Source organism: Rattus rattus, chromosome 2, assembly GCF_011064425.1.
Source record: "Rattus rattus isolate New Zealand chromosome 2, Rrattus_CSIRO_v1, whole genome shotgun sequence".
NCBI lineage: Eukaryota > Metazoa > Chordata > Mammalia > Rodentia > Muridae > Rattus > Rattus rattus.
The window spans coordinates 75,743,030-75,765,245 of NC_046155.1; the positions used below are offsets into that span (position 1 = coordinate 75,743,030).

General features: G+C 43.0%; 1 protein-coding gene across 2 annotated transcripts in view; it reads left to right on the top strand.

The window, feature by feature from the left end:
- Positions 1 to 204: 204 nt before the first annotated feature.
- The window catches only part of Xpo6 (exportin 6), a 90,807-nt gene continuing 68,795 nt past the window's right edge, over positions 205 to 22,216 (top strand). For both annotated transcript variants that reach the window (XM_032892682.1, XM_032892684.1), the window contains exon 1: positions 205 to 795. In XM_032892682.1, the coding sequence (XP_032748573.1) occupies positions 793 to 795 (3 nt within the window). In that variant the 5' untranslated portion in view covers positions 205 to 792. The remainder of the gene's footprint in view (positions 796 to 22,216) is intronic.

Here is a 22,216-nt window from a genome sequence, read left to right on the forward strand (position 1 = left end):
CTCAAAAAAGATTTACGGAATGAATGAGTGAAAGGAAACGAAAGGGAAACCTTTCCTTTACCAAAATGGCCGCGTGTCCCTTTACCAACGCGGCGGTCCCCGGCCGCTTGGGCGGGGACGCGGTGGGCGGGGCCAGTGAACCGTCAGGTGCGGCCCCGCCCTCCTCTGCCCTCACTTGATTCCGGATTGGTCCGGTTCCAGCGCCGCAGCAGGCCGCGGGCTGAGGAGCCGCCTGGTGCTCGCCACTTCCGGCGCGTTGGGCTGTTGGCAGGGGCTGGTCGCGAGGGGCGAGCGGCCGCTGCGGGTAGCGCGCAGGGATGCGGAGGGGGCCTGCCGCGAGGACAGGGGTGGCGAGGACAGCGCGGGCCCGCGGGCCTCTCCTCTGAGCCGGCCGCGCCGCCCAGGCCCAGGCAGCCTCTGCCCCTTCAGCCTTAGCTGGGGCCCGTCGCCGCCTCGGGCCGCGGAGGCCGGGGAGTCCCTGCCTGGGCCCGTAGCCTCCCTCTCGGGGGTCGGGCCCAGGCGGGGGGCCCCGTGTAGCCACCGCTGAACCCAATTTTCTGCTTTTGAGTTTGTCTGGGGTGGGCCGAGGTCTGGATGAATCGCTTCGGGGGGTCCCTGAAGGGGCCCGTGTGCTCCTTTTAAAGGTGCCGGCTGGACCCGGGTGGGGAACGGGTTGTCTTTGCATGGGCGGGGGACTCCCCGAGCCTGCCGGGACCATGACCTGAACTGTGCGAGCGGGACGCGACGGATCCCAAGAGCCAGCTCACCTGAGCCACCCCCTTCCCGACCAGCATGGTGAGTGGGTTTAGTGGCTGGGTTAGAAGGGTGGCAGTGGGCCTCAGAGCAGCTGAACTATCTCTTCTCTCTGGGGCCAGGAGAGGCGCGTGCGAGCCTGGCCGGTGACACATGCGTGCAGGGTGTGCTACCGGCTATACGCTCCCATCGCCCCCACCCCCACTGGATGTCTCGAGTCTGGTTAGGAGGACCTTGGAAGCGCCGCGGATACAACCCCCCTGCCTCACTGTTGGCTGTGTTCCTTGTGCAGCAAGTCGTGATTACCAGTACTTATTTATTGATGGCATACTGTGTACCATTTCCTTTGCTAAGTGAGTGTTAATACATCAACTCCCTGGTTGGAAATGGGGAGACTGAGGCACGGAGCAGTTAATTACCCTTCCCAAGGTCAATCGACTCTTTTGGGACAGTGGCACTATTTGAACATAAGCAGTCGGTTACAGAACTGGCTGGATTTTTGGAGAACATCCATCCTGCAGTAGTTTTGCATTTGTAGAAATCTAGAGTGGGATTTATAGAGGTTACAGATAACAGACGATGGCAGAGTCAGCAGTGGGGTCTTTGGACATCTTGATTGCTGTTCTTTCTGCTTTCTGCTCCGGCCTTTTCCCTGGAAAACGATGCACTTTTAGGTTCCGTTAAAAAACCTCTTTGAAAGGAAGATACCTCCCCCCTTGCGGGCCCTTTGACCCTTTTGTACTCCTTTGGGTTTGTGTACTTAGAGCAATTGGTTGAGCGCTTGTCTTTTGCCATTTTAATGTTTCTGAGCCTTATCTGCCCATCACAGTAGGCAAGGTGAAGTTAGTCTGATTCATTATCTGCCTCAGTTTGGCAACTAACCCATGATGAGTGAGTGAGTGCCCACTGTGCACTGTTTCCCCCAGTGCCTGGTGAATTAGTGGTGTATTGGAGATGCGCTGGCACAGCTTTTTAATGCACATACCAGACTAGACTGTTAAACTGTTGAGTGAGTGGGTGGTGCATAAAGCCATGGTTAATGGAAAGAGGGTCTAAGGCACTAACTTTGGCCTCCTGGGTTTACAATCAAGCTGGGTAAAATACCATTAAAGTTGAGCTGCATGGTGTAATTTATACTATGTATGGTGTATACATTTATATAAGTACTATAAAAGGTAGTAGATTTGTTGAACTCAAGTTTGTTTCCTCATCTATACAGTGTACAAACAAGGAACATCTATGAGTTCTCATTCCTTCATTAACAATTTTATGAAAAGTTTGAGTTTAAATCCCCTTCCCCTCCCAGACAGGGTCTCCCTATATAGCTCCCTCTGGCTGCTCTGGACTCAGTAGTATATAGATCTCCCTGTCTCTGTTTCCCAAATGCTGGGCCATTGTACACAGCTAAAATTTTGAATTTTTAAATTGTGATAAAATACACTTAACTACTTATATTGATTTCCAGTTCACTGACATTATGCATATTTCTATTGTGTGACTGTCACCTGGTGTTTACATCACTGGGGGATTTCATCTCCCCAAACTGAAACATGGTACCTGAACTACTAAATCTCTTAGTCCCTCTCTTTTAGCAGTTCCTCTCCTTTCCCCCTGGGTTCCCATTTGTTTCCCTTTCTGTTTCTGCTTTTTTTTTTTTTTTTTTTGGTAGAAGAGTGTTCTCTTTTTATGACTGCCACATTTCATTGAATGGAGTGACTTCAGGGTGCATCCATGTTGTCGGTGTGCAGGATTTCCCTCCAGTTTGTCTGAGTGCACCACCTTTGTGAGTGATGCTGCTGTAAGGAAGCGAGTGTGTAAAGCTCTGGGTTAGTTCTAAATGGGCTTTATATGCTACACCCTTGAGAATGCGGATACAAGCTAGACAGACCCTGTCCTGCCCTCAGGGAATTTAGCATGTTGCTGGGACAGAATTTTCTGTAGGTAGAGCTAGCAAGTCGCTCATGTGCTCAATTTCATCTAGTTGGCAGTAATTAGGGTATTACAAGCATGATTACCTTTGAGTAATTAATTGTGAAGCTGTTGATTTTGTATGTAGCTCTCAATTTAAGCATGCAGGGAATAGCCACTACTCCCTGCTACATCAGGAAGCCACTGCCTGGTTTGTGTCTGACAGGACAAGGGTCTTTTCTAGGGGATCACAGCCCTTTACTTCAGTAATTCTTTTCCTCTTCATTTATACAAGCCCAGACCCTGTGGGGCTTGAAGGGTGGTTGTATACTAGTCAGGCCTTTGAACTCACTAAGTTGCCTAGGTTGGCATAGAACTCCTGTTTCTCTTGCTTGAGCCTCCTGTGGGGATTACAGACCTGTATCATCAGGCTTGGCTACATATTTACCCTTAAGATAATTGTTGATCTAAATTTAAGTGTTTTAAGCATCATTTTTAAATGAGTAGACTGGCAGAGCAGGTAAAAACTATGTCTCTGACCAGGTGTGGCCCCAGCACCAAAAAGAGAACAAAAAAGTTGTTCTTTCAGGGTAATGTTCTGCTTGCCCTGGAGGGGAGCAAGTTTAGTGGGGATGAGTCACGTGGAGATAAGTAGATAATGGCGATAAGAATGAATGTAAATGATTGCTGAGGCGCAAAAGTGTTTGCCCAAAGAGTGGCTGATTCAGATTAAGGGAACTGGGAGAAGTGAGGCTTCCTAGAAGGTGTGTTTGTGTCTTGAGGATAAAAGAAGAGAAAGGTCTTCCAAGTAAAAGTGCTTGTGGAAGAGGTTTCAAGACCTCTTTCACAGAAAGAAAACAGGTGTCAGGTGACTGAAGGGGGGGATGAACACCTGGGTACTTGGGCTTTCTAGGCTTTCTAGCATTACCCATATGCCACACAGTAATACACCATTTCTTTCGTCTTCAAAACCATTTTCTCCCTTTCATTTTTTGAGATGGTCCAAAAATCTAAGTTGGCCTCAGACTCCCAAATATAGGGTTACTTGGGGTCTATTCCCGTGCTCAGCCTGGCTAAAATGTGTCATGTTAAGAAAGCACCAGATAGGGGTTGGGGATTTAGCTCAGTGGTAGAGCGCTTACCTAGCAAGCGTAAGGCCCTGGGTTCGGTCCTCAGCTCCAAAAAAAAAAAAAAAAAAAAAGAAAGCACCAGATAGATTGATTGCCTATGGTACTGACTTCTGTGAAGTATCTGGAGAGAGTGAAGCATAGGTTCTTCCCAGCTAGTTGGGGGAGGGTTTCTAGTACTATTTAACTACCTTACAGTAACTGAGATTTCCCTTAGAAGAAAATAGCCCATCTGCTGTGCCTAGATTTCATTGGTAAAGGAACCATAGATTAACCCTGTAGAATGTGTGTCAAAGGCCTGCTCTTGAATGTGCAGTTCAGAGTGGCCCAGAATTTATTATGGAGACCAGGCTAGCCTCAGTCTGCCTGCTTCCTGAGTGCTAAGTTTAAAAAGGTGTGTGTTACCATGTCCTGAGAGAATTGTCATTTTAAAATCTCTTAAATGATTACAGACTTAATCAGTGGAGGAAGGTAAAAAGCCAAATTGATTTGGAAAACCTTTAACATGGGACTGGGAATAATTACAAACTTGAATCAGTTGGTGATTAGTAGGCGTGAAGGGTTAAAAAAAGAGTTGACAGATTGGTTATGTACTGACAAAATACTGGATTTGACTGTGTCTATAAATAGGTGGGAAATTGTGATGGAGGTGATTGGCACCTTGGAATACAAGGCCGACTTGAAGATTTTTAGGTAATTGAACTGTCCTGTGCACATTCAAGTTACAGAGAGCATGCTGGCATAGGTTGAAGCAAGAGGGACTTAACTCAAGTGTAACTGCTTCTCTCTTTTTATTCTTCCACTGTGAGGATTGAACTCAGAGCTTCAGGGGCATTAGGCAAACACTCTACCATATAGTAGAGCTATGCTCCCTGCTCTGCCTCTGTTTATTTTAGATTTCCACTCGACATTTCTACATCATTCATTGTGTAACCCATTGCACATTGACTTATAAAAGCATTCTTAGTATTTTATTTTGTTCGAGGTTCTTGAAAAGCACTTGTACCTATTGATTGGTACAGTGTGATATTGTGCTCAGTTAGCATGTCACCTTATAATTACCATTCCTTTGTAATGAGAACATTCAAAATCCTATTCTGTAGTGATTTGAAATTAATACATCAATAAAGTGTTAGTCAGCAGGCAGACTTTTGGTTTTTCAGCTACTTTTAAAGACCACCTATAACCTCAGTGTGTTGGGTTCAATGTAAATAGTTCAATAGCAAATCTAGTCTGAGGAGGCTGAGGCAGGAGTATGGTGATTTCGAGGCCAGCTTGGGCTACATACTATTCTGTTTAAACACCACAGCCTGTTTTTAGTCTTTTTGTTTCTCAGCTACTTGTGGTCTCTGGTATTTACTGTCTCCTTTTCTTGAAATACACGCACGGGTATGTACACACACAACACACACACACACACACACACACACACACACGTATGTTGTCTCCCTTGTATCTCTTTGTATCTTTCTCCATTTTATTAGAAAACATTTATTTTTAAGTTTTGTGTTTGTGTGGGCATGTGCATGTGAGTGCAGGCACACTTGGAGGCCAGAGGTTTTGAATCTTCCTGGAGTTGGAGGTATGGAGGTGGTGAGCCCCTCAATATGGATGTTGAGACTCTGGAAGAGTGGTGAATGCTCTTAACTGCCGAGCCATCTCTCCAGCTTTGCTATTACTTTCTTGATTTAGTCTCCCTTGATCTTTGCTGCCTATGGCTGCAGTTGTGATCTGTGTACTGGTAGAAACTAAACCTTCTTTGGACATGGATGTGTACCTTACTGTGCTATGGGCATTACTTAATATCTGAACCATATCTGTCATCTTTCTTTCAGGGTAATGCTCTTTCCCCATGGCCTAGTTCTCTTAATGATGACCTCATTCATCCACTGTGCACGCTTAATGTTGCATCATATTTAACTTCCTTTTCTGCTGTACCTGTTGATGGTATTGCCAATATGTTTGTGTACTATTTCTGGCCTTCTCGTCTTGCTTGGGTCAGGCTCTCAGTATCTCTCTTTTTAAAGATAGGAACCTTGTGTGCTGGCTGGATTCAAATTCAGGATCCTCATGCTTGAATGCTGGGATTACAGGTGCTCACCACCACACAAATTTTGTGATGGTTAGGGATAGATTGGCAACTTGTCATACTTCAGAGTTACCTGGGAAGAGTCTGGACAAATCTGAACAAACCTGGGATTGTTTAGATCAAAACGGTCAGCGGATATGTCTGAGGGGTGATTGTCTTGATTGTCTTAATTGATGTGGGAAACCCAGCCTGCTGTGCTTTTCCCAGGGTTGAGTCCTACACTGTATTAGAGAAAGTGAACTGAGCGTAAGGAGCATGGATGCATTCGTTTTCTCTGTTCCCGTCTGTGTGTGTGTGACTAGCTGCATTGTGCTTCTTTCTGTCTTGACTTCTCTGTGGGAATAGGCCTTGAATTATAAACCAAATATCCCAGATGCTTTTAGTCAAGTATTTTAATCATAGCAACAGAAATGAAATAGGATAGGCTGCTGCAGCTTCCAGGTTCTCCTTCCATCAGTCTGCCTAAATGCACTTTGCTACAATCACTCAGAGAGCCAGTATGTAAGGTGCCACTTGACATAATTCAGAGCAGTGCTGAGGGAGGTTCCCTTGGTTCTTGGAAACCAGGTTTTTTCTTTTTTTTTTTAAAGAGTTATTTATTTATTATATATGAGTACCCTGTAGCTGTCTTCAGACACACCAGAAGAGGGCATCAGATCCCATTACAGATGGTTGTGAGCCACCATGTGGTTGCTGGGATTTGAACTCAGGTCCTCTGGAAGAGCAGTCAGTGCTCTTAACTGCTGAGCCATCTCTCTGGCCTGGAGACTGGGTTTTTGGTTGGGCAGGGTAGTTGGAAGACATGGACTATGGATTGATTTCCACAGGTAGTTTGACTTTAGACTTCTCAGTAGGGGAGAGGATGATGTATTAGATGCTAAAAGTGATGGACCTAGAATGTCTTTTAGACTTCACAAGTCATACCTCATTCTCTTCTCACAGCCTTCCAGTCGTCAGTCCCAGAACCCTTGGCACACTTTGCCCTTTCCTTCTTTCTCTCTCCTGCTGCTTCTGCCTCTCTTTTTCTTCTTTTGCAGATAAGATACCATCGTAAAGCATCACCTTTTTTGAGGTTTTCTAGGTCATTAGTTTAAATCTGTTACCTTTGATTATAGTGGGGTTTTTGTATTTGCCTTTAATATGTAATAATTAAATGGCTGCAGCTTTGTAGTAAGTGTCAAACAGTTGAGAAAGTTGAAGATGAGCCTCCTTGCCCACTGCTTTGCTGTTGCTGTGCCTAGTAACATTCAGCATGTTTGGATACTTGAATGAGGAGTGGTAGTTTGTAAGCTTTTGCCCTGGGCAAGTGCAGGACTTAGTGAGGGAGTTAGAACTAGTGCATTGTGGGTCATATGCTAAAGCACAGGCAGCCAGAGTGAGGGCAGAAAGGGAAGGGGACAGGTTTAGAGGAAAAGAATAGCTTATTTCTTAGTTACATTTGGTGAGAGCCATTGTGTAGGGGCCCTAACTACTACCTCTGTCTCCTCATTTAATCTCTCTGTCTTTGTTCTGTGTAACTATTATTGTTTCCAATTTACAGTTGAGAAAGATAAGGACGTCGACTTAGAGAGAGTAAGGTTAATAGCTTGTCTACAGTTAGATGATGATTGCTGGTTCCAACCTCCACAGCCATGCTATACACCGTATTACTAGATTTCTATAGCACACATTTATTGAAAATGTAGACTGTTCTAGAAAAACAATGCATTTTGTTTTCCAGCTGAATTTACAACCTGACAACATTCTCTCCATAGTGGACAGGTTGAGTCTTCCAGCATCTTTTTGTCTCTGGCTATCCTATAACGTGATGGGATTGAGGAAGTGTGAGCACTGAGGACCGACCCCATGGTGTACATAATGGATGTTCACAGGGAGGGACAGTTGCTTGCCTTCAAGTTTCATTTCAGATAAGCTTACTAGGCTTAGCAAGTTCATTTGTAGTTTGCCTCCTCTTTCTCCTCACCTCTTCCTTTTTTGAGGCAAGGGTTGTATGGTCCCAGCTAGCCTGGAATTCACTGTAGCCCCAGCTGGCTTCAAACTTGGATTAATTTTCCTGCTGTAACAGCCCTGATGCAGGGCTCTAGCAAAAGGTAGCTAGTGGGTGTTTGACGAGTTGAATGAAGGTGTAACAAAAAATCAGTGCTTTGTAAGTTGGCTAACCAGTTCTGGGAAGCTTGATCCATCATCTTCTCACTTATCGTTCTATTGCTGGGAAGAGATAACATGAATAAAATAGCTTTTAAAAGAAAACGTTTAGTTAGGGCTTACATTTCAGAGGGTTAGTTCATGGCATGGTGCTGGAGCAGTAGCTAGCTAAGCAGTTGGCTTACTTCCCAATCCATAGACACTAGACAGAAAGAAAGTGAGAGACTGGGGCTGGTGTGAGCTTCTAAAACCTCAAAGTCCACCCTCTGTTACATACCTCCTTCAACAAGGCCATACCTCCTAAGTCCTTCTTAAACGGTTCCACCAACTGCTGACCAAGCAGTCCATGGGGGCTATTTTCTCATCCAAACCACCATTTCCCCCTTTTCCTTCTTCTATTAGAGTGTCAGCTGCATACATTCCTTAAAAGTGATCACTTGCTTATTAAAATGAAACTCCAGGAAGTATCAAAAAGTACAAAGAAGGTAGCAAAAAAGGGAGTAGAGAGTGTGTGTGTGTGTGTGTGTGTGTGTGTGTGTGTGTGTGTGTACACATATAGGGAGGTAAGTACCTAAAATCAATACTTTTGTTAAAAAAAGTGGTAGTGATAATTTTCTCTTTTGCTTTCTGTGCTTGTCTTTTTTTCTTGTGTGCCCATGCATATGGTAGGCAGAGGACAACTGTGGGCACTGTTCCTCAGGCACCCTTCTCCCACTTATTGGTTTGGAACTAGGTCAGCTAGCTTGCTATTAGGGACCCACTTGTCTGCTTCCCCAACATTGCAATTACAAGTGTTTGCCACAAGCATGCCTTGCTTGTGTGCCAGTGTTCTGAGAATTGAACTCAGGTCTCCTAAATAAGTTATCTTCCCAACCTCCTCTTTTTGAGACAAAGCCTTATTCTGTGTGTAGTTCAGGCTGGCTTTCAGCAAAGCCTCCTGCCTTGTCTCTCATGCCATTATCATAAGACCCATTCAGAGTACGATGCTACCATGCCTAGATATGTTGACTTTTTGGGGAGGGCATCAAAATAGTTAAAAGATACTGCTGCTTGGGTTAAAAAACAACCCTTTATTTTGAAACAATTGTGTGCTCATAGGAAGTTGCAAAACTAGTGCAAAAAATCCTGTGTCTACTTTACCAGGTACCTTGTCATGTCCAAACCAGGAAATTAACATTTGATGTTTACCAGTTATTATTGTGTATTTGTTCACTATGTATTCATGGGTGTGCAGGCGTATGCATTTTATGTATATGATTGTACGGAGTCCAGAGACTGGGGGTCTTCCATAATTGCTCCCAAACCTTATTTTGTTGAGACAGCACCTCTTATTGAACCTAGAGTCCACATATTAGACTGGCCTGGCTGGCCAGTAGATTCCAGGGATACTCTTGTCTCCACCTTCAACTGTTGAAATTACACTTGCACATTGCTGTGCCTAGTGTAGGGATTTGAGTGAGAATGGCCTCCATATGCTCATATTTGAATGTTTGGTTCCCGATTTGTAGACTGTTAAGAAGGATTAGGAGGTATGGTCTTGTTGGAGGAGGTGTGTCACTGGAGGTGGGCTTTGAGATTTCAAAAGCTCATACCAGGCCCACTCTTGGTTCCTCTCTGCCTCCTGTTTGTGGATCAGAAGTAAGCTCTCAGCTGCTTTGTCAGCAGCACCATGCCTGCCTTCCAACTGCCATGCTCTCCGCTGTGCTGATCGTGGACTAACCCTCTGAAACTGTGAGCTAGCCCCCAGTTAAAGTTTTATTTTATGAGTTGCCTTGATCATGGTGTTCACAGCAAAAGAACAATACATGAAGCTCCCCCAATACCTGACGCCCCCCCCCCCAATGTGAGTCTAGGTGCTGGAATGTGTGATATCTGTAACTGTTTCCTAAAAATGAAAGTTAAGAAGTAGAACAAGTACTGTCTGTGAATGAATGTTGGGGATCCATTCCAGCAAGGCTGCGGAATCACACATTCATCTGGCCTGCAGCTGTTAATGGTGGGAGGGAAAGGATGAACAGAAGCTTTTATAGTTTTAAAATTTCCTGCCAAGAAGGTGGCACACACAGGGAGGTCTGGAGTTCAAGGCTGGTTGAGTTCAAAGCCAGCCTGGCTAACTTGGATTTCCTAAAAGAGATGGTATGCAGCTTGGATTTCAGAGCAGATTTGGGAAGTCTCTAGATAGAGTTTGGGGCATTTGGGGTATATGGTACAGCGGGTACATGCGGAGTGGAGAGCTAGATTGTGTGCTTCGTGATGTTCATAGTGGATGAATGGAAATGTGGAACGAGGTGTTTGCTAGGCAGTACAGAGGGAACCCTTGACCTCATGAATACTCAGAAAATTGTTCATCTGAGTCCTTAGTCTGCTTAGAGGAAGAAAAATTAAGTGATCTATCAAGAATTTGTTTATTTTAGGTATTTTTTATTTTGAAGATAATTTTAGAAGTTAGGATAGTTCTAAATTCAATGAGGATGTCAGGAAGCACCCTGAGTGTTGATTTGTGACCAACTCAGGTTTTGCATTATCTTCATCCTAGTACTGATAGGCAGTTGAAGTTGGTGCTGCTTATTGACTTATAATATTATGCTACCTCTTGATTTTGCTCAGTAGTTACTCTGGTTGCAAGTTATTTTGAACTCTAAAATATTGGATAGCTTTTTTTTTTTTTTTATTTATTTATTATATATAAGTACACTGTAGCTGTCTTCAGACACACCAGAAGAGGGCGTGGGATCTCTTTACAGATGGTTGTGAGCCACCATGTGGTTGCTGGGAATTGAACTCAGGACCTCTGGAAGAGCAGTCGGTGCTCTTAACCGCTGAGCCATCTCTCCAGCCCCAGCTTTCTTATTTTTTAAATAATTTAGTTTTATTTTATGTGCATTGGTGTTTTGCTTGCATATATGTTTGTGTGAAAATGTCAGATCTTGGGAGTTATAGATAGTGGTGAGCTACCATGTGTGTAATGGGAATTGAGCTGGGTCTTTTGGAAGAGCAGCCAGTGCTCTTTACCACTGAGCCATCTCCAGCTGTTGATTCAGCCCTATTTAAAAAAACAAGAAATTACTACCTGTATGTTTGCTTCTTTGTCTTGTTTTCTATTTACTTTCTAAATGGTTGTCTTTGCACTGTAAATGCACTTTTCCCATTTAACAGTATAGTAGACGTGGTTTTTCAGATTGTTAAATAGTTCCCAAGTATTTATGATGACTGTGTAGCATTGCATTGCATGGATTCTTAGGCAGGTAAGATTCATGCCATAATAAACAATGTGTGGTTAATGCCTTTGCGAAAAGCCTTCTCTGAATATTAGGAGTTGCTTTAGGACAGATTCCCTGAAAGGCTCAACGGTAGGGAGACTCTCCTCCACCCTTTCTCATAAACTTTTTTTTTTTTTTTTCGGGATAATTTTAAGTTTACTATGAACATTTTAAAGACACTTCATCGTGTCTTCCAGAAAGGTTATGCCAGCTTATTTTTCTTCCCGTCAATGTTAATAAATATCAGTTGCATTGATAATCTTAAGAAAGTACTGCTAGCAGAGGTTAGTGGCTGCTTAGCTGCTCCTCAGTGTTGTGTGTAAGTAGGAAGAGTTACTTGGGTTAGAGTTTACTTTCTGTCTATAGGAGCAGCTCTACTGTTTTGGAGGTAGATCTGTCTCTAGCTGGGGCTGGCTTTCACATCACAGTCTTCCTGCCTCATCTCGTGCTGACTTACAGCTGTACTCAATCATCATGCCTATCTTAAAACTTGACATTCTAAAGTGTGCCAAATTCAGTGATATAGAACAAGAGGTGCAGCTCACTAGTAGAGCACCCATCCCACATGTCCCCATTTCAGTTTTCAATGCCGCAAACAACATGTGACATTGGTACATTTGAGACATAGAGTTTTAGTGTTTTGTCATTACTTCAGAGGGAGTCCTGTACCTACTCAGTTCTGTCTGTCTTTGTGTCTCTCTCCTCCAAGCTTTTGTGTCTATGGATATATTTGCTGTGAATATTTTTATATAAATGAAACCATACAGTATGTGACCACTCAGTTTCTCCCTCCTTGGGGTCTTGCTTATGTTGCCTAGGGTGCCCTTGAACTCCTAGGGCATCAGCCTCTCAAGCACATAGAACTATAAGTATTTTTTTTCTAAACCATATAAAAGATGACTTAAAGGTTACATTTGTGGCAATTGGTGGTGGTGCATGCCTTTGACCCCAGAACTCAGGAGGCAGAGGCAGGCAGATCTCTGTGACTTGGAGGATAACCTGGTCTACCAAGTGAGTTCCAGAACAACCAAGGCTGTACAGAGAAACCCTGTCTCAAAACAACAGAAAAGATTACATTGAATCACACCTATGTATTATAGTTAGAAAACGGGTAATTTCTTTGGTGGCAGTCTAGAATTCTGGAGAATCGAGCAGGCTGCCTTAGGCTATACCATGAGGAAGAAGTAGTTTTTACAGTTAACTAGTAGAGGACAACCAGTGACTATAGGACCCAAGATAAGAAGGAATCTGAGACAAGGACAAAGGTGGCTTTTAACGAAATGGCAGCATGTTTCATGCTGGGGATAGGTAGGAACCTTGTAGATAACACCCTTGATTCTGTTTACACAGATAGAATTCTAGTGGGCATGCGCTGCTGTTGGCACACTTTGTTTTAACACCGGTCAATAACTATAAATATGAAGGGACTGGACATGGCTCTGTGAGTAAAGGTGCCTGTCATTGAGCTTGATTAGTTGGTACCTAAGAATGCATGGTGGAAGGAGGGTGGAGGGCCAATATTTCAGTATTTTCTATATTGCATAAGCTACTATAATGTCATTATCTTAACTTGAAAGCCATCATAGATATGACTGAGTGTCAATAAAAATATAAATATTAGGGCGGTGCTGGGTATAGTCAGAGGGATAAACTGGTAACAACTTTGCGACATTGTCTTCATAAAAGTGAGTGAAGAGGCTGGGAATATAGTTCAGTGATAGAGCATGTGCCTGGTATATGTAAGGTCTTGGATTCAGACAGATGAAGTAAAATGCAAATGTTCACATGAAGTTCACATAAAAGAAATCTGTAGTAAGAGACAGATTGCTCTTAACCAGCAGTTGCACACTGAGGTGTACTCCTGATTGTCTTTCATACCTCTGGAAGCATGTAGCTTTCCTCAAGTTACCCAGGCTTGAATCAGTAGACTGGCTCTAGCTTGTCTTTTTCTACGGCCATGAATGATCTCTCTCAGTGGAGGCACTAGTGCTCATCTCACCTGCTGGTTTGTGTAGATAGCTTCTTTCTGTGTCCTTTATTCTTGTTGTGGTCTACATTTAGGGGTATCCTTCAGTACCCCATGCTGGAAGAACAGTTGAACATATTCTTCTGGGCCTGTTCTTCCTTGGCTTAGGAATGGTTTCTCCTTATGGCGTACTGAGGAGAACATCACACTGTGGGTCCACTTCTGCCAGGTATGAAGTCCTGCATCCATGCATCAGAATCCTGCCTAGCTTTATATTGGAACTCTCACTGCCCCGTGCTGGATGTACTCTGCATCCTTGCTGAGGTTAGAGCTAGCTCTTTTTCCTAGCTTTGGAGTTGGGAGAAGGAGGAGGAGGATGAGGAGGAAGAAGAAGAGGAGGCAGACAGTGATGTCAATAAGAACATTAGACTTTGACTTGCACTTTGGATTTTGAGATAGAAAGCTACTGGGTAGATCCTGGATAGAAGAGAAAGGACGTGCTTATGTACTCCAGTTCACATCTGTCTACAGACCAGCTGGAGGCTTCTATCAAAATCAGGCAGGTGCTACTTGTTAAAGTTGTTAAAGTGTGATATCCGATAATAGTTTTGGATGAAAGTGTATAGGTTTTACAAAAGAGCCTTGCTGTTGGGACACTTGGTAACAACAATTGAAATTGTTTGCACAGGAGCAGTATTGTTGGTAGTTAGTTTTTCTTGATTGCAGAGTTGCAGTGTGCTCTTACTTTGGTGATCTGCTAATGTCACATTCATTACCTGATTGCATTCAGTGTGGTGCCAGTTCATTTTACCTTCAGACACTTGGAGCAGAACACTGGTGTGGAGGAACCATCCGTCAGTGGGTAGGAGCTCTAGTATTCTCTTGACTTCACTAATAACTGGGTAACTGTGGACAAACAGCTTTATTTTCCTTTTTGCTGGTGAAAGGTTGCACTTGCTGTTCACTGTGGCTATTTTTTCTGTCTTAAGATTCTTAGTCCTGTTTTAGAATTTCTGGATAGCATCTTTGTGTCATTATGCTCAGTAAGTATCATTGGAATGTAATTGATTAAACATGTTGGTGCACATGTCTATCTTCTGAGATCTGTATGTGGGAAAGAGAAGCAGGTGTGATGAAGAGAATACCTGTTGGTGATGCCTAACTAATTTTGGACAGTTTTCTTGTAGAATAACTTTTTATCATTCTTTTGCCTGTCTAATTGAAGCCCTCTGGGAGACATTTTTAATATCTAAGCTATGTAATATCCTCTCCCCCCACCAAAAAAAATGGGTGAAAATCTACCTGGCTTCTGAGTAAGTTAATCTTTTTTCTATTAGACCCTGTCCCCTTTCTCATTTGCAAAGCTGTCTTGGAGCAGTGAGGAGCACGGTGAAAGATAATGGTCCACTAGGAGATTAAAACCTTTAGTGGGGCTGGAGAGCTGGCTCACAGTTAAGAGTCCTGGTTGCTCTTCCAAAGCTTTACTCCTAGCACCCACATGATGGCTCTACAACCCTACAACCGCCTGTAACTCCAATTCCAGAGAATCTTATGGCCTCTATGGGCACTACATGCATGTGGTACACAGACATACATACAGGTAAAACACCCATACACATGAAATAAAAATAAACAAAGCAAGCACACAAAACACAGTGCTTGTTTTGGCAGCATATACACTGACATTGAGTGATACAGAGAATACCAAGACTGTTTACCTGTGCAAGGAGGGCATTGCATTCCTGGAGCATGCCGTTTAAAATAATACCTTTTTAAAGGGGCTAGAGAGTAGTTAAGAGCTCTTGCTACTTTTCCTGAGGACCCCAGTTCAGTTCCAACACCCACACTAGGTGGCTTACAATTGCTGGAAATTTCAGTTCTAGAGGATCTGATACTCTCTTCTGACCTTGTGTAAGCACTTGTGTGTGTGTGTGTGTGTGTGTGTGTGTGTGTGTGTGTGTGTGTGTGTGTGTGTGAGAGAGAGAGAGAGAGAGAGAGAGAGAGAGAGAGCACTCACAACAACAGAAACAACAATAGTAGTTTTTTTTTTTTCTTTTTCTTTTTTTAGGAGCTGGGGACCGAACCAGGGCCTTGTGCTTGCTAGGGCAGCGCTCTACCACTGAGCTAAATCCCCAACCCCAACAATAGTAGTCTTAGAAACAAAACAAAACAAAAATTTATTCCATGGGCAGGAAAGATGGCTCAGTGCTTAGGAATACTTGCTGCTCTTGTGGAAGAGCCAGGTTCAGTTCCCAGCACTCAGATGGTGACTCAAATGCCTGTAAACTTTAGTTTCAGAGGATTTAACACTGTCTTCTGGCCTCTGTGGGAACTAGACAAAACTATGCACATTTATACATGGAGGCAAAACACTCATACACAAAGATCAAAATAGATCTTAAAAATCATCACCTTGCTAAAACTAGGCATGCTTATGCACACTTGTAATTCTAATACTTGGGAGGCTGATACAGGAGGATCATGTGTTCTACACATGTAGCCTGGACTACATAGACTATGGAAACAAATCTTAGCACTAGGGAGACAAAAGCAGGCAGATCTCTGAGTTTGAGGCCAGCCAGGACTACATAGTGAAACTGTCTTAAAACAAACACCCCCAAACAAATGAAAAGACCCTTGTTAGTTGGAAGTTATTTCCAGCTAACAGAGATTGCAAAGTAATAAGCCTGTTAACATTTTGGTGTTTGGTAGGGTTCGTCTTTTCTATAGATATGCTTTGACAGAGGAAGATGCCTGATATCAATCTCTTGTCTTAAGAAGTATACCCATGCTACACTTGAATATGCCTGTGCCCCCCTCCCCCGACACCCGGCTGCAAGTCACTATTTTAGTTTCATCAGTAGGTCCAATGTAGCAGCTGTTTCCCCTGTAGTTCAGGGTCCAGTCTGGGTTCATGTGTGGCATTTACTTATTATGAGTCTGTAGTCCACCTCAGATTTATTAGTAGTATTTGTTGAACATTATACCCATGTATTGGTAGCTAGTTAGTTGCTCTTGTTTTTATGTATTGTCCCCTAGTACATGGGGAGTTTTTCAAGCAGAAAATGTACTGTCCTCTGTCTACAAAGATGTTTTCTGTAGTTATTCCTTATGGGGATAGATATGTTACTCTGACGATCAGTCCCACAGTGGGACCAGTGAAGCTTTCTAGCTCAGACCCTTGGCATTCTTTTTGTTTCTAGCTTGATTCTGATCAGCAGTAATATGATCTTTTCTGATCAGGAAGAGAGAGACTCTACTGGGGCATTTTGTATAAACCTAAGAAATACTAGAGGGGTGTTCTGCCTGCTATTGTTTTTGTGGAAGTTTCTGAGGCCGAAGAGTGGGTTCAGATGGGCCAGAGTGTGTGCTTTCATCAGATATTAAGGATCTACACAGAGATTCTGTCCAGTCATGTCTGTAATTGGTCCCAAAGGGCAAATACTGTTGAGCTGTGAACTGTAGGTAGACAAGGAGCTTTCCAAGGCAGATGGGTCACTTTGCTCTTTGGTTTCATGTGATGTTCACAGTGTGATGTGATGTGCAAGCCTTTGTCCTGGCTGCTTGTTTCTGTTACTGCAACACTGTTTCTCCACTTCTGAAAAGTATTCCCAGTAGCTCTTGTTCTACCCCACCCTTATCCTTGTAGCTACTCTTGTCGCTGTGATCTTGTACCTGACAAAACCCATTTAAGGAAGAAGGGTTTCTTTTGGTTCATGGAGGAAACAGACCAGTTGTAGGGAAGACATGGTGGCAGGAGCTTGAGGAGGCAGCTGATCACATGGAGTCTGCAGTCAGGACTCAGTGAGAGGTAACTGCTAGTGCTTATCTAGCTTTCTGCCTCTTACACTGTATGGGACCCCAGCCCATGGAATGAATGGTGCACTCATATTTGAGGTGGTCCTTCCAGCCTCAGCCTACTCGAAGGAATCTGTCATAGCCATGGTTGTATTTAATTGTCAATCAGCATTCACACCACACTTTTTTTTTAAATCATAGACTGGCTAAGAATCTACATGGCCTGGTGTGCTGACCATTCAGCTGGAGGTTTTAAGCCAGTCCTTTAGAAACACTCTGAGTGTGAGTGACCGTTGTTCTGACTACTCGGGCTAGAGAGATCAGCTGGATTCATTGGCTTGCTCAGAGAGAAACACAAGAAACCTTTGTTGAAAGGTGTTCAGTTTGGGTTTTAGAAATGAAAGTACCTGTAGATTCTAACAGAGAGGAACAGAAAAGCTGAAGGAGGAGGGGGTTTGAAGGGCGTGTATCTTGGCACTAGAGCTTCCTTCCTGTTCTTTGCTACTTTCTAGCTTTTTTGAGCCAGATGGCATTGGTGTGGGGGAGGGACACCCTCACACTGATTGCCATGTGTGTCATGTGTGCTAGTGTATGTTACTTTACCCTTGGATCTTAACTACAGTCAAAGACTTTTTTTTTTTTCCTGTTTTCTGTGGTGAAAAGTGTAAGGAAGGAGTGTTCATTTGGGAGTGGGGATATCTGTGGTGATGGTGTCATCTTTGAGTGAAAGTTTACTTGAGACTGAATTTCCTTGCTAATTCTATACTTTTGAACCTTGGTTGGCAGATAGTGCCAATATCAGTATCAATATCAGCGAGGCTGTGAATGTATAGGAAAGATGTCTGTGGTCCTCTGGGTATAGGACAGGAAGCAGAAAGTTTGAGAAAGGCTTCTTTTAAAGCCAAGGGCTATGTTGCAGAGACAAGTGTTTTAACTTTTTACGTTTGTGAACATAGATGTTTCTGTGGGTGTATGTCCCATGGTACACATGTGGAGGTCAGAGGGCTATTTATAATACGTGGGCTTCAGGGATCAAGGCTTGAGCTAGCATTTTACGTAATGAAACACCTCTCTCCAGCCTGAGATGGTTATTTAGAGGTCATTAGGTGGAACATTATGGAATTGGTCAGGGTTTGAGAAAACTTACGTATTCATCTTGTCGCAGGAGCAAGGCCATGTAGACCACACACTATCAGGGCTTCTGTTAGGCTTTGTTAAAGGTACTTTAGCAATTATTTACACATTTATATTTTTAAAATAAAGATTTGTTATTTGTGAACAAAGGTCATATTTACAGCTCTCTGATGGGAAATTAATACCATACGTGCGTCTTTGGGGATCTGCAGTGTTCCTGAAGAGCCGGAAGCGAAACTATAGTAGCAACCTTGTTTTAAAACTCACCTAGAGGGGCTGGAGAGATGCTCAGTGGCTAAGAGCACTGACTGTTCTTCCAGAGGTCCCGAGTTAAATTCCTAGCAACCACATGGTGGCTCACAACCATCTGTAATGGGATCTGATGCCCTCTTCTGGTGTGTCTGAAGAGAGTGACAGTATACTCACATATATAAAATAAATAAATTAAAAAAAAAAAAAAACCAACAACAACCCTAGAATTGATCTGAGAACTATTGGAACCCCAGCCCTGTTGGGTATTGTAGAAAACACAAACCTTGGACATAATAATCTCTCTCTCTCTCAGACAGCTTGTGTTGTGCTTAAAGAGATCATAACACTGACAGCATTAGCTTGCATTTTGAGTCCCTACTTTATGCCTGGCATTGTGCTTATTATATGTGGTTTATGTATATTATCTTGTTTAGTCCTTAGAAGGATTTACTGTCTTAAAATATTCTTATTTTCATCTTTTTTACATAGGAGGCAAAGGTATCTGTTAAAAACTTGGCCAAAGGGGTTGGGGATTTAGCTCAGTGGAGAGCGCTTGCCTAGGAAGGGCAAGGCCCTGGGTTCGGTCCCCAGCTCCGAAAAAAAGAACCAAAAAAAAAAAAAAAAAAAACTTGGCCAAAGTTCAGGTGTATTTGAATTAGAGCTTGGGGAACCTGACTTCAGAAGATAATACTCTTTATCTAGCACTTTGGGTAGAAGTCTGTAGAACTGATTACAAGACAAAGATAAAGGGGGAAAAAGGGGGAGGAGAGAGGGGTCTAGGCTATAACCTTCGTGAGAAATTTAATGAAGGCTGAGCTGTAAATTTTCTTTCCCGCAGCAAATCAAGATGGAAGTCCCCGTGAGTGTTCAAATGTCATGATGATTCTCTTCCAGGGAGTCTTGGGACCTAGACAGCTTTTGAGTCTGTCCCCCCATCTCTGTAGATGTCTCTGCATTCCCCAGAACCCATGTACTAGATCCCTGGTTCTGGGCATGGAAGCTGTTCATACAGAACCACTGCTGTTAGATGGTAGCCATCAGATTCTGTTTTCTCATTTGTAGCTTCTATTGTCTGCACCCTCAGGATCCTTCTGATCCTTTCAAATCAGGAACTGTCTGATTTATCTTTACATCTCAGGAGTATCGAGCTCATTTGCCAAATAAATAGGTTAGTTTCTCAGGTTTAGATTTAAGGGCTATGTAAAGCTAGATGTAGAAGAACCAGGGTTAAGTCTGCCTTTAGGGGAGTTTATTTGGCTATGAAGAACAGATTGCATCAGAGTTGGAAAAGTTGGTTTCAAAGTGACCAGCTAAAAGAAGCTAATTTTACAGGCAGTAAAATATGGAGTGGTAGAAATTTTGAGGGAAGAGACACTGGAAAAGTGAAAAAGCTGGAAACTGCAGTCTCAATGGAGCCAGCCATAGAAAGTTGGAAAAAGTCAAAATGTCAGAGTCTGTGACCTTTGTCTTCCTTTTAAGTTTTCTTTTTTTTTTTTTTTCCCCCCCCCGGAGCTGGGGACCGGACCCAGGGCCTTGCGCTTCCTAGGCAAGCGCTCCACCACTGAGCTAAATACCCAACCCCTTAAGTTTTCTTTGATGAGGTGATTCTGAGCCTTGATTGGCTTTGGTTCCTTAACGAGTCAGAAGCACAGGTCTCTGAACTGCTTATCCAGACACAGAAATAGACAGCAGCAGAAATCTAGGCAGGCAGCTGTGTACACATGAAAAGTTCTGCTGTAGAGAATGTAGCTTTGTCTTAGATATATGCATGGCTCTCTTAGAGGATTCTAGAACAGCCATAGCTCATCATCCCATTTTGCCCAAAGATTTTAAGTATGTGTGCCTTTTTCTGTTGGGGTTAGCCAGGTTAGCCTTGGGGAGGCATAGGCAAACGAAACAGCAATCTATGAGTTTGCTGTGTTTGGATACACAGGCAATAGTGGGACTCACATGGAGACTGCAGGTCTCATTACACTGTAGTGAGTAGTTGTGCTAACTGATGAAAATACCATTGAAACTCACGGTCTAATTTATAACTGTTACAGCATGTAACACTTAAACCAACAGTAGAGTATTCTTGGAGTTCCAAGGTAATTTTTCCCCAGAGTAAACACTATTCTGATTGTAATACACAATTTAGTTTTGTTTGTTTAAAATTTTTAATATAAAGCAGGTTGGGCATACTGTTGCACACTCTGAGTTCCAGCTCTCAGAAGGCAGAGACAGAGGCAGAGGGAGGGGCAGAGGCAGGTGGCTCTCTGAGACATCTACTAGAGAGTTCCAGATCAGCTAGGACCTCACAGAGAAACCATGCCCAAGTGTGTGTGTGTGTGTGTGTGTGTGTGTGTGTGTAAAACAATGATGTCTTTCATTTGTTCATTTGTATTTATGATATTTTTGTTGTTGCTACAAGATTCATTCATTCATGTTGTCTTATAGTATTCTCTCATCTAAACAAACCAGAACTCTTTCTATTAGTGATAGACATTTGAGTTTTTAAATTTTTTTATTCTGTGTAATGGGTCTGTAAATATGTATGCACATTTTATTTGATGTACATGCACAGATTTCCATTGGTTATCAGAATTGCAGTTATTAGACATACTAGTTTTCTCAAATGTGTATGTTCCTGCCAATAATGTCTGTGTATCTCAGTTGCTTAGCCAACACATGGGACTGTCAGTTTTAGGAATTTAAAAAGAAGTTTTACTTATTTTTCTGTGTGTGGGTGTTTTGCCTGTGTGCTTGTCTGTGTACCATGTGCACGTCTGGTGTCTGACAGGGTCAGAAGAAGGCATTGGATTTCCTGGGACTGGAGTTACAGATGGTTGTGAGCTGCCTGCCATGTGGGTGCTGGGAACTGAACAGACAGTGCTCTTAAATGATGGAGCCATCTCTTCAGCTCACTGAGTCTATTTGCTATTCTGGTGGTTGTGTAGCAGCCTCTTACATTTTAAATTTGTATTTCTCTGCTGAGGTGAACACTTATTTTGGTCTTTCTTTTATAGTAACTTTGTCCAAAGGCTCTTGACTTTTCTTTGTTTGTTTGTACTCTGATATGAGTTCTGTCAGTTTTCATTCAGTGTTTTTTTCCCACTCTGCAGCTTCCTTGTGCCCTTTGATGAACAGTTCTGTTTATTTTTGTGTTTAGTGCTTTATGTGTCACAACCTTAGAAAGAATCTGTAACCTTGGTCATGTAGGACTCATCCTGTAGAAGCTTTATGTGAAAGTTTTACTTTTCACATTTTGTGGCTTAAATTTAAGTTTTTTTTCTTTTTGTTTTTGATCTGTTGTGTGTGTGTGCGCATGTTTTATTTTAATACATTTAGTTGTATTTTTATTCAGGTGAACATGTATGCTTGCTAGAGGACACCTTTTGGGATCTGTTCTCTCCTCAGATTGGCAGGCTTGGTGTCAAGGCCTTTACCAGCTAAGTCATTGTGAGTGCCCCTCACTTAGTTTAAAAGTTAGTTTTCCAGACCTAACATAGAAATCCCAGCAGAAGTTGTGACTCTAACAGATCTAACAGATTGGTCTAAATCCTGAGACGCTGACCCTGTCCGTTCCAGTTTAGAGTGGGGCGGGCTTTCCTGTGTGTTCTCTGTCTCATTCCTTTAGAGTGTAGTGCGTGTGGTGTGTTAAGTCTGGATCAGGCTTTGCCATTTGCTTGAAACAGCTGGCAAAGGATTCGGTGGCCTTCCTGCCAAAGGGATTTGGGGATCTCCAGTATTCTTTAACTATTTTCAGGTCTTGAATGCATCCTGTTTGTCTTCCACTTCTGTT